This window comes from Lotus japonicus, chromosome 1 (assembly GCF_012489685.1).
Source record: "Lotus japonicus ecotype B-129 chromosome 1, LjGifu_v1.2".
Classification (NCBI taxonomy): Eukaryota; Viridiplantae; Streptophyta; class Magnoliopsida; order Fabales; family Fabaceae; genus Lotus; species Lotus japonicus.
The window spans coordinates 120,154,923-120,167,624 of NC_080041.1; the positions used below are offsets into that span (position 1 = coordinate 120,154,923).

Below are 12,702 nucleotides of genomic sequence, written 5' to 3' on the forward strand. Positions count from 1 at the left end.
CATGAAGAAGTGTCATTCAATAATGCTTCCAACCCATGTGATATTGGCACGAGTTATGATATATACGCATATCTCCACTTATTTTGAGTAATGATATATACAAACCTCATTTTTTAAACACTTCATTTCCACCTCTTTCTATTTTTATTTCTCTCATTTTATCATCTATCACATCTCATATTTTCTCTCTTTTACTTTTTCTTTTTTTCCTATATCTCTTACCATTGCACCTCTCCACCTCAAAAGAGAGGTGTGGATGAAACATTACTCCTCCACACTTGCACTTGAATACTTGATCATTTGCATAACCTCAAACAACACAAAACCATTACAAGCTTTGCACACACAAAAATTAACATCAAAACAATAGAGCATATTTGAATCCTAATGCCGAAAGAGAGCGGTCGTGAGAGGTGAGTGAGGATGATATTATTGAAATATTGTAACTATTTTTTGTGTTTCATACAAAGATATAAAGTACGTGAACCACGTGCGTCACTTACCAACTAACCCACGGTAGGTAGGCTCAACCAAAATTGTGTCATGTGTCAAATGTCAATCCATATCCTGTCATGAGTGTTATTTTGATCTTGTCTATGAAATAAAAGGTGCTATTACTTTCGTAAATCAATATCTAAATATAAAATGATTCCATTCGTATACCCCAGTGAATTTGGTTTTTCAAAGTTTGGATTCATTTGAGCAATAATAGATTCGTTCACAAATCACAACCATTATTTATAATGACATAATATCAAAATTGGTGGTGTCTGGAAAAAAAGCACGAGGCACACGACTTGTACACTATGTTTGTTTGAGGAGATGCAAGAGAGAAATAGAAGAGAGATTCATAAAGTATCCTTGTTTGGTTGATAGCTACTATAGATAAGAGAGAGATGAGGCAGCTCCCTTTATTTTATTTATTTTTTCCTATTCTTGAAGTTAGTGGTGGTTACAAACCGCTACTATCTGCATTCTCTCACCTGATTTTATTTTCCATGGCATTTAATATTGTTTTTTAATCAAAAGTCAACTTTTTATCTTTCTTCCACATCATTATTTTCCATCTCTCTCTCCTTTATCTCTATCATACCAAACAACCTCTAAATCTACTCTATTTCTCATATATTTCTCTCTACTCAACTTCTCTCTTCTTTACTCTCTCTTTTATATCTCTCTCTTTCCTACCAAACAAAGTGGTAGAACATGATTGTACTGATGTTTAAAAAAAAGTGATTGTAAAAAAGTGATTGTACTTTTTTTATTGTTTTTTTATTTATTTCTACTATTCAAAAATTGAGTTGTAATTAATTTAACTTGTCATGGCATGCAGATCATGCTCCTTTCACATCACCTGACATGTATGTTTTTTATCAAAGTTTCTGCCCAGGAATTATGATACCTTCACACTTATATAAAACTTTCCCACATTTTTTCATATTTACTTTATTTTTATTTCTTACATTTTTTCAGTCATATTACTTATTATATCTTATATTTTTTCTATTTTTTTCTTTCACCTCTTTTCTCATTGAAAAAAGGTGTGAATGAAAATTTTTCCAATTTAAAAAAAAAAATTCCCCGTCACAAATATTCAATCACATCTTCATTTATTTATTCTCTTTCTAATTCGTTCATCTAGAATTGAGATGAGTGTAGGTGCAAGTAACATTAACTCCCCCCTTTAAAAGCACCCAAGAGGCCAAAGGTGGTTCGTGTGAAATTAACCCGCCAAAGCAAAATGATCAGCATCCAAATCCAATCTTGCCACACCATCCTCCCCTTTGAACCCACCCCCAATGAAAAACTCTACTCCTTGTGCGAACAAATCAAGCTCCGCACCCACGCTCCGCTCCTCTATGTGTACAAGCCACTTAACCACAAAAATACATCAACCTTCCTTCACACCCTCATCAAGTCTCTCAGCCAAACTTTAGTTATATACTACCCACTAGCAGGGAGATTGAGTTGGCTCCATGGAGGAAGATGGGAACATCATTGCAACACGAAGGGAACACAACTCTTACTAGCCAAATGCGAAGAACAAGCAACCTTAGATGATTTGGGTGATTTCGCACCAACCTATTTGGTGTTACCACTCATCCCCAACATTGATTATGATGTTCCTATTGATGACATTCCTCTTCTGGCGGTGCAATTAACAAACTTATGTTGCCGCGGTTTTACATTGGGAATGGCGTTCAGTGGCGCCGCGGTTGATGGACTAGCATCCATGCGTTTCATGAACACATGGGCCAAGCTGGCACGAGGGGAGTGTTTGGACCCATCAGAAATGCCATGCCACGATCGAACCGTGCTAAAATCACGAAAGTCTAATCATTCGGATGCGGGTAGACATCATGAGTTCCACGCGCCTCCTGCTTGGGTAGGCGATTTTCGAGAAGCCGATAAAGTTGTTGCTATGGTGAAACTAACGTGAGAACAAGTAGTGAAGCTCAAGAAGAAAGCTAGCTCCTCCAGAGCTATGTCGACAAGACATAAAGCTTATTCAAGTTTTGAGGTTGTTGCGGGCTACCTTTGGAGATGCGTGAGCAAAGCACGCTATGCGGGATACGACGAACAACCCACGAGGCTATCAACATTGGTTAATTCTAGAAACCGGTTGAGGCCACCTCTCCCTGGTGGTTATGCAGGGAACGTAGCGTTTCCAACCGTCACACCAACGCGCTCGTTTGCTGAAATCATCCATAATCCTTTGAGTTATGCGGTGGAGAATGTCCAGGAAGCGCTTGAAAGGGTTAATGGGGAGTTCGTGGGGTCATCACTTGATTACATTGCTAAGGAGAAGGATATTGAATCAGTGAGGTATAGTTTTCACTACCCTGCGCCGAGTGTGCATAAGGGATCTTCTAAAGGGAACCCGAACCTTTTTGTTGTGAGTTGGTTGAATTTCTCGTTTAAGGCTGCTGATTTTGGGTGCGGGGAGCTTATTTTTTTTGGGCCTGGGTACTTGGATTCTGAAGGAAAGGCTTTCCTTATGAATGATGCTAGTGGTGATGGCCTCGTTGTGGCTATTTGTTTGGAAGCAACTCACATGGACGCTTTCAGGAAATTGATTTATGATGACATTGAAGAATTGTTTCTCTCTTCCAATTTGTGAAGATTGTTGTCCTAGATTTCTAAGCCTCGAGGGAAGCCCGAAAATCGTATCGAAGGGGCGGAGAAAGTCACACTATTTCTAACCCAACGAGTGAGTGTTGAGCTGGGGATAAAGGTACTTTTGTTTGTCTTTTATTTCATTTTATGTATTTTTAGGCATATTGTGCGTTTTTAGGATTTTTCTAGATTTTATGCTATTTATTTGAATTGAGTAGATTTTCTCAATTTTTATTTAGTTTATCGCTTTTCTATATTTTAATTAGGATTTTATCTGATTTAATTAGAGTTGATAAGTTTTTATTTTTGTTGTTTTTTTTATTATCTTATGTTTATTTAATTTTAGGAAAAAATATGATAAAATAGGAGAAAATTTCGAAGCTGCTAGGCTAAGTGGCACAACCGCGCCACTTTTTTTTGTGATATCCGCGCAACCGCTCCACTTTTCCACATATGGTTTTTTTAGCGGCACTTTTTTCGCGCGAGTTTGGTCTTACTTTGGCGCAACCGCACCACTCTCCGATTAAAAAGCTCGTTTTGCGATTTTTGACATAACTTTGCGAACCGTGAGAATCCCTCGTCTGTCACTCGCTTGTCTCTAAACCAAAAAATGAGTCTTGAACCATAAAATTGACCATAAACCCGGCCTGAACCATAAAATCGATCGAAAAACCTAATATCGGCCAAAACCCCTAAAATCAACACTAAACTCGGCTCGAACCACAAAATCAGCCGAAAAACCTAAAATCGACCCAAAATCCTAAAATCGACACTAAACCCTACTCGAACCCTAAAATCTTCCGAAAACCCTTAAGCCGATCTGAACCATAAAATTGGCCGAAAAGCCTAAAATTGACTTGAACCTTAAAATCAGCCCTTTCTCTATGTGAACCCACCGCTACTGAAAAATAATACTTTTTGTGTTACCAAATCAAGCTCCGCACTCACGCTCCCTTTCTCTATGTGTACAAGCCACACAACCACAAAAATCCATCAACCTTCATTCACACCATCATCAACTCTCTCATCCAAACTTTAGTAATTTACTACCCACTAGCAGGAAGGTTAAGTTTGATCCAAGGAGGGAGATGCGAACTCCATTGCAATGCCAAGGGAGCACACTTCTTACAAGCCAAATGCAAAGAACAAGCAAGCTAACATGACTTGGGTGATTTCGCACCAACCCATTTGGTGTCCCCACTCATCCCCGACATTGACTATGATGCTCCTATTGATGACATTCCTCTTCTTGCAGTGCAACTAACTAGGTTCCGTTGTGGCGGTTTGACACTAGGTGTGGCGTTTTGTCGCGTCGCAATTGACAGAGTGACATCATTGCGTTTCATGAACACATGGGCGAAGCTAGCACAAGGGGAGCGTTTGGACCCTACAGAAATGCCATGTCATGACCGAACCCTGCTAGATTCACGCAAATCGAACCACTCAGGGTCATTGAAACTTGGAGTATTGAACACATGCAAAACAAGCGTAGTTTGTGTTTTTTTTAGAGATTAAAACCTCCACAATTGTGATTTATGTTTTTCTATATTCTTCTACTTGTGGCAGTAAAAAACAATCATAAATCTCAGGTGTTGCCAGGATGTACAGTAACCAAATGTTCATAATCATTTTCCTTATTTTATTAGTTGATAAAGAAAATCATGGCATTAGCCACCTTTTTTTTTGCTTGATAATTACTTTTGTTATCCATTTAACTTAGTCATTTTGTGATTTTGATTTTTACTGATTCTAGTCCCCTAGTTTAGTATTTATGCAATTTAGATCCCTACTTTCCTTTTATCGATTGACATCTGCCAACCGGTTTCTACTTTCCTTTTAGTACACTCCCAATGAAACCACCAATGATAATAACAGAGGATCTAAACTCTGATTTGAGGATAGATAATCCTCCTAGAATGTGAGGATCAGAGAAGGAAGGTAATTGAAATTGTATTCACTGATACAAAACATTGCCTATTAATTATATATGGCTGTACCCTAACTCCTAAACAAGTGGCTTTAATCACCAAACAATTAACGAAGTCATTCTCAGGCCCAGTTTCAGTAAGTCTAGCAGCTGGAATAGTTTCAAGAATTTATTTTTGTTGACAAAGTAACAATTTCTAGATGATGTTAATATTAGACAAGGAAAATAATGTAATTTTTTTTTTTTGCATAAGAAACTACATATCTCTCATCTACATGAATCTCTTCACCGACATGGCTACATCTCTTCTCTTCATATCTCTCTATGGCGGAGATGGATTTGGATGTGAAGAAATTATTTTCCAATCTAGGATAATTAATTCCAAGCAATTAACAAAGAGAATCAAAGCTATAAACTGCTCTAAGTTTCATATCTCATGAATCAACCAGGTACTGAAGCTTTATTAAGAAGCAGCAGCACCAAAATCAAAGGCTGACAAGTCTCATATCATCACAATTTGGAAGTAGCAGCAGACTCTATATCCTCATAAAACAGCTTCTTGAGAGTATCAACATGGGAAAGTTGCAAAGAAATAGCCAGAACAAATCCATCCCCACTTGCATCATTGAGAATGAAAGCCTTACCATCAGAACCAATGCTCCCTGGAAGCAAGCACACAGGTTTTTCCCACCCAAAATCAGTTCCATAAAATGGAAAATTGGTCCAACACACCACATACAAATTTGGGTTTTGTCCAGCAGAGTTGTAAAACTTGTCCCTAAACAAATTCATATCCTTCTGATCCGCCAAATAGTCAAGAGCAGATCTCACATACTCATCATCCATCCTCTGAATCGCTCCCCTGACTTTGCCAACAGCATAACTCAGAGGACTCTGCATAACCTCATCAAAGGAACAAGTTTGTGTCACCGTAGGAAACGTTGCGTTCCCGAAGTAACCATTTGGAAGAGGTGGACTCAACCGGTTTCTACAATTGACCAATGTTGTTAGCCTTGTTGGCTGGTTCCCATTCCCTGCATACCTCACCTTGCAAACACACCTCCACAAGTGACCACTCATAACCTCAAAACTAGTATAACCACCTCGCACATTGTTGTTGCTATTGGCTTTCTTCTTCAGTTTCTCAACTTGTGCTCTTGTTAATTTGAAAACAGCAGTGGCATAAAGTGATGTTGTAACCTTGGAGCTACCTTCCCAAATGGGTGGTGGAGAAAACTCAGGGTGTTCAAAACGCGGTGGCAAATGAAGGCTTCGTGAATCTAACACAGTTCGATCAAGAAACGGCATCAAACTTGAATCATCCAAAGTCTCTCCTCTGGCTAATTTGGCCCAGGTGGTCATGAATCCCCCATGAGAGGTTCCATCAAGCGAGGCACGACAAAAGGCAAGGCCTAAAGTGATGGCACCACAAGAGAACCTGGTTACCTGCGCCGCAAGTAAAGGAACCTCCTCAATTGGGACACTGTAGTCAATCCTCGGTACCAGTTGTTCCGCGACATGGGTGTCAGCTAAATCTCCAAAATCGTTCAAGGGGACATCAGAGGTTGCTCCTTGAAGTTGTGCTCCCTTGGCATTGCAGAGGAGTTCAAAGCGGCCACCATGAGTCCAGCACAATCGACCGGCAAAAGGGTAGAAGAGGGTGAGTACTTTGCTGAGGGAGGTTCTGAGGGTGTGAACTGAATTGAAGAGTGGTGGAGAATCATTGGGAGTATAGAGGAAAAGTTGAGAACCATGGTTGGGGAGTTTGAGTTGATCACAGTGGGAAAGAGATAGTGTTGGTGTTGGTGTGGTTTCATAGGGGATAATGGTGTATGAACACTGGATCTTCACCATTTTTCCTCTGTTTTTCTTGACACAACTCGATCGGTGGCTCTATGACTTGAGGAACTTAGCTGGCAACTATATCTGTTGAAGTTGAGTGTTGATTTTGTTTTTTTCTTTCTAAGACACGTGATTTATTGGACAAGATAATGATGATGAGATCATGAGATGATGATAATGATGATGAAAGGGCACAAACTTAAAGCTGCAGTTTTATATGCATGCGTCATCATATCCATACTTCACATGGATGAACACCAACACTTGATCTTTGGAGCCCATCTATCATCAATGACGGTTAAATAACGTTTTGGTCACATTGAATCCTATACTATTTTCGAAACAAAAAAGTGACAACTTCAAGTGTCACCTTCTCATTCTATGTTTTTCTTCATAAGTTTTCTCTCATACTATAATTAGTAGGTAGATGATGTCATATTTATATTTACTAATTTTTAGCAATTTAAATATTAAATAATTCTATATTTTTGAAATAATTAATGTATTAATATTGCATTAAATAGTTATTAATGACATTATAATAATTAACAAAAGTCAATTGTGACTTTTTTTGGAAAATAACTCTTGTAGAGTCAATGGGACAGGGTACAGTGCCAAACTTCCATGAATAAGCAAAACCTACTACATGGGGAATCCTCAAAAGCATTAAGACCATTCACTATGAAAATGATGACAATATCTCTGTTAACTAAAAACAGATGATGGGTGGTGAAATTAGTAAAACAAAACTTTCACTAATCACATAAATAAGCATTGTTGCCTTGTTGCTACTTAAGCTTAATATGTTTAATATGTAGAAGCAGTGTGCAAGGGAAGGAAACAAATGGCATTCATGTCTATCATTCTTTTTTCTTTTGTATTTCACATGTTTTGTCAAAGGAAGTAAGTTACTCAAGCAAGTATTAAGTAAAGCAATTTTTATGGCACTAATCTAATTCATGATGTCAAATCAGTTACTGCAAGTACTGAAATTATTTAAGTGAGTGAAGAAACTCACAAAATCCTTTCCTTTTTTTCCTTCAGCTCAAGCACACTCATAAATGTTACTGTAACAAAAAGCCAATCATTCCCCTCTCTCACACACACACTTGGAGAGAACACAAATATTGAGGCTGAACGAGCACAGAAAATTAACAAGAATAGGACTGCCTTCAAATTAATACCGTAGAAGATTCATTGAATAAGTGAGTTGTTTTAGAAGACTATGTAAAAAAGCAACCTAAGGATATACTCACAATTCAAAAAAGCAAAGATACACGAATACAAGCCTTAAATCTAACATGGGTTTCCAAGGGTGATTGGCCCAGTACCTGGTCTTTCCAGGAGATGAATAAGGCCATCAACCTAAGAGATCTCACAATAAACCTAATCAGCTTGACAATACTAATTCAATGAAACAAAAGATGTAAGTGAATATATACCAGAACTAGTCAACAAAATCAAGGTATGAAAATAATAAAATTGATAAGAACATGGAGAAAGAAAAAGAAAAAAAACAGACCTGGGCCAAATACACACAATTCATAACTCCTCGGAGCAATTCACAGACACACACACACCTCAAATTCTAGATTACCAACCCAGATACTCATTGGAAGCTAAACATGAACATGATCTTGAACATGTCAAATTCCAATGAGAGAAAGAAAAAGGCAATTAGGGGCTTCCATGAGAATCTGAACCATAACCAGCATCTCAGTTTCCAAAGCCCTTGATAACACTGGTAAATTCAGGGACTGTTATTGAACTGAAAAGTGATTACAATGCAATTGCTCAATAGAGCTATAACTGGGAATCTAGGGATTTACAGAGAATTAGGGGAAAACTGGGAAATTGGGAAAGAACACAAGGTTAGGGTTTCAACCTAGAGATCCCTCGATCTCTCTCTGATTCCTCAATCATAAATGAACCTCTAACTTCAATGCCTTCCTCAACAAGTAATCTAACTATTTATGCTACTCAGTTGTAACTAACAACTGTTACTAACTATAACTGCTCCAGCTGTAGCCAGCTGTCAGCTAACAACCTAACAGCTTATTACAATTAAGTCCCCTTACTAACTAATATTTACCCCTGAGCCCTTCTTCTTGAATAAACCTGCTTGAACCTATCAGCCCTCCTCGCCGGATTTGTGTCGGAACCCTAACAGAGTAAAACAAGTGATGATTAAAGCAATTGCAGTAATTTAAAGAAATAGATTCGTAACAGAATCGTGACGCAAGGTGATCTCCAGATCGGGAGCTTCGCCGGCGAAAACATCTTGGACCTAGCATTTCTGGTGTTTGTGAAGGCTCCAGCTCCATTGATGCAAGCAAGAGCCTTAGGATTTTGGCTGTTGCTTGGAACTCTCTCGAAAGCTCAAATTTGTTGTAGTGTAGTGTGCGATACATATCTGTTAAATGATTATATTTCTTATTTGCATGATTCTCACCAAGTTTATAACAACCTTGAGTATAAATATACAAACGAGAGACATCTCTGAAGTAAACACTCGTTGCGTCGGAGTATCTGCAGTACACACCTCTGGTGCCCAGTGCTGCTGCATTGAATACACAAAGAAGGATACCAACATAGAGGAACATTCGCCATTTAAGGATCATTCGTCATTCAAGGACAAGTAGTCCTAACCAAAGTCACCTATTAAGGTTCAAAATTTATATACCAAACATACAAATTAGGAGGACAAGTACTGAAAATGTTTCTATATGATGTTATTATTAGACAATAAAAATAATGTTTTGCTTAAATTTTTTACATAAGATTGATACATTTGTGAATCACACAGGACTAAGTCTAGTACATCTTTTATAAATTGACACCAGTTTTTTCTTCCATTCCTTTTCCACCACATCAATCATCCTATCTCTACCTTATATCTCTTTTGTTCCAATCTCTCTAACCTGGAGACGGAATTTGGATGTCAAGAAGTTACTTTCCAATCTAGTATTTGATTAATTACAAACAACATAGATAATCAAAACAATAAACTGCTCCGAGTTTGATATCTCACCTTCACGCGTGTTACTAAATCGACCAACCCCAACCAGGTATTGAACCTATATATGATAGAAGCTGCAGCAGCAAAATCCAAGCTTGAGTCTCATCACAATTTGGAAGTAGCAGCAGGTTCAATATCCTCATAAAACAGCTTCTTGAGAGCATCAACATGGGAAGGTTGCAAACAAACAGCCACAACAAAGCCATCCCCACTCACATCATTGAGAATGAAAGCCTTACCATCAGAACCAATGCTCCCTGGAAGCAAGCAAACAGGTTTCCCCCACCCAAAATCCGTTTCATAAAATGGAAAATTGGCCCAACCAACCACATATAAATTCGGGTTTTGTCCAGCAGAGTTGTAAAGCCTGTCCCTCACCAAATTCATGTCCTTTTGATCCGCTAAATAGTCAAGAGCAGATCTCACATACCCATCACTCATCCTGTGAACCGCTCCCCTGATTTTCCCAGCAGCATAACCCACAGGACTCTGCATAATCTCAACAAAGGAACAAGTCTGTGTCACCGCAGGAAACGTCGCGTTCCCGAAGTAACCATCCGGAAGAGGTGGACTCAACCGGTTCCTACAATTGACCAATGTTGTTAGCCTTGTTGGCTGGTTCCCATTCCCTGCATACCTCACCTTGCAAACACACCTCCACAAATGACCACTCATAACCTCAAAACTAGTATAACCACCTCGCACATTGTTGTTACTATTGGCTTTCTTCTTCAGTTTCCCAGCTTGGACTCTAGTTAATTTGAAAACAGCAGTGGCATAAAGTGATGTTGTTGTAACATTGGAGCTACCTTCCCAAATGGGTGGTGGAGAAAACTCAGGGTGTTCAAAACGAGGTGACAAATTAAGCCTACATGAATCCAACACAGTTCGATCAAGAAATGGCAACAAACTCAAATCTAATGACTCTACCTTAGCCAGTTTAGCCCAGAAGCTCATGAATCTGCCAAGAGAAGTTCCATCAACCAAGACACGACAAAGGGTAAGTCCCAACGTGATGGAACCACAAGGGAACCAGGTTAACTGTACAACCAGCAATGGCACTTCCTCAATCGGGACACTGTAGTCAACCCTCGGCGCCAACTGTTCTGCAACATGGGTATCGGCTAAATCTCCAAAATCATCGAAAGGGACATCGGAGGTTGCTCCTAGGAGGTGAACTCCCTTGGAGTTGCAGAGGAGTTCCATGCGACCAGCTTCGATCCAGTGTAATCGGCCGGCGAAGGGGTAGTAGTGGGTGAGTGCTTTGCTGAGGGAGGTTCTGAGGGTGTGGATTGAAATAGAGAGTGGTGGAGGTGGTTCAGTGGTGGTGGTGGAGGGAGTGTAGAGGTAAATTTGAGAACCGTGGTTGGGGAGTTTGAGTTGATCGCAGTGGGAAAGAGAGAGTGTTGGTGGTGGTGTTGGTTTGGTCTCGGAGGGAGTCACGGTGTATGAACACTGTATCTTCACCATTTTTGTTCTGTTTCTTGAATTGAACTCCGGTGGCGGTGGCGGTGACGGTGGCTGTTTGGGCTATTTTATCCCCACGAACTCCGATGGAGACACATGTTGTAATAGCAAGCATCCTTTGTTTGACAAAAAATAAAACAACAAGAAACATGGTGAAAAAATGAGAAAATTTAATAAAAAGAAATGTAAAAAATAAAGTTAATCATCAAAGAAATGTGAAAATATTTTGTTAATAATCCTTACAATTGCATCATGTTTGTGTTCAGTCCTCGCAGGAGTGTGGAGCTCCGGCGAGTTTGATGAGTGACATACCAAAACTGACGTGGACTGATAATTGGATTAATGAGATCATATGTGGATTTTTTTGTTAATTCGAAAAACTTAATAAATTCTATACAAATTTAACCCAACCAATTGCCACTAATTCAAATCTACCCCCAAAATCAATCTAAAGTCTAAACCCACAAATCAAAATCAAACCTTCAAATCCCTAACTCATAACATCAGATCCCCATCTAACTAAAAACCCTAATTCCCCTAAATTCTTCTCCTGAACCTCTTCTTCCTCTGATAATATAAATTAAGTATTAAGATTAGGAAAACTTTATTGCTAATAACTTATATTCTTAAATGAATATATAAGTTATGACAATCTCAAATTTTAATATTTAATTAAATATTAGATAAATAAATTTTCATTTAAGAATATAAGTTATTAGCAATATATTTTTCCTAATCTTAATACTTAATTTACATTATCAAAATATGTAAAAGTAATTGTGCTTAGCTGTTAACACTTAATAGCTTATAGTCTCATGAATCATATTCAGCTACTTTTTATCAAGTTATTATTGTTAATTAATATTGTACTAGAGTAATTTCAACATTTAATATTTTAACTATATACACATAATTCATTTTTTAAGATAGATATGACAAGAATACACAATTATTCTCGTATACAAAAGTTCATGTATAATAATTAAAAGAAGAATTTAATGGATATACGCTGTCAGTGTAAAATAGTTTTACACTAACATCCAATTAAATTCCGTCAAATAAGCAAATATGTTTTTATTTTAATTAAATAAAAAATGAATGTAACTCTTTCTCCTACGTGATAAACATTGATTGGATGTCAGTGTAAAACTATTTTACATTGACGGTGCATATCCATTAAACTCTTAAAATAATTATTAATGTAAAATATTATCAAATGCATAAATACATTAATTTTTAATATTAAGCAATAGTTAATGAGAAAATAGGAGATGCACTGACAGTGTAAACTTGTTTTACACATGCATCCAATTGATTTCCGCCACATCAA

At 38.0% G+C, this 12,702-nt stretch overlaps 2 protein-coding genes and 1 pseudogene across 2 annotated transcripts; 1 reads left to right on the forward strand and 2 right to left on the reverse strand.

Moving 5' to 3' along the window:
- The first annotated feature begins 1,585 nt into the window (after positions 1-1,585).
- Positions 1,586-3,274, forward strand: LOC130732547 (hydroxycinnamoyl-CoA:piscidic acid hydroxycinnamoyltransferase-like; annotated as a pseudogene).
- A 2,172-nt stretch (positions 3,275-5,446) lies between these two features.
- Positions 5,447-7,006, reverse strand: LOC130729893 (spermidine hydroxycinnamoyl transferase-like). Its single transcript, XM_057581746.1, has one exon. It carries the CDS (start codon positions 6,896-6,898, stop codon positions 5,555-5,557), a length of 1,344 nt encoding a protein of 447 aa, XP_057437729.1. The 5' UTR covers positions 6,899-7,006; the 3' UTR covers positions 5,447-5,554.
- A 2,588-nt stretch (positions 7,007-9,594) lies between these two features.
- Positions 9,595-11,503, reverse strand: LOC130729894 (hydroxycinnamoyl-CoA:piscidic acid hydroxycinnamoyltransferase-like). Its single transcript, XM_057581747.1, has 2 exons — positions 9,918-11,503; positions 9,595-9,807 (listed from the first exon to the last, which is right to left on the reverse strand). The coding sequence occupies exon 1, from the start codon at positions 11,373-11,375 to the stop codon at positions 10,011-10,013; it is 1,365 nt and encodes a 454-aa protein (XP_057437730.1). The 5' UTR covers positions 11,376-11,503; the 3' UTR covers positions 9,595-9,807; positions 9,918-10,010.
- Between the last annotated feature and the right edge of the window lie 1,199 nt (positions 11,504-12,702).

Coding starts and splice junctions, on each gene's coding strand:
- LOC130729894 (XM_057581747.1), bottom strand. CDS start 11,375: ATGGTGAAGATACAGTGTTCATACACCGTGACTCCCTCCGAGACCAAA.
- LOC130729893 (XM_057581746.1), bottom strand. CDS start 6,898: ATGGTGAAGATCCAGTGTTCATACACCATTATCCCCTATGAAACCACA.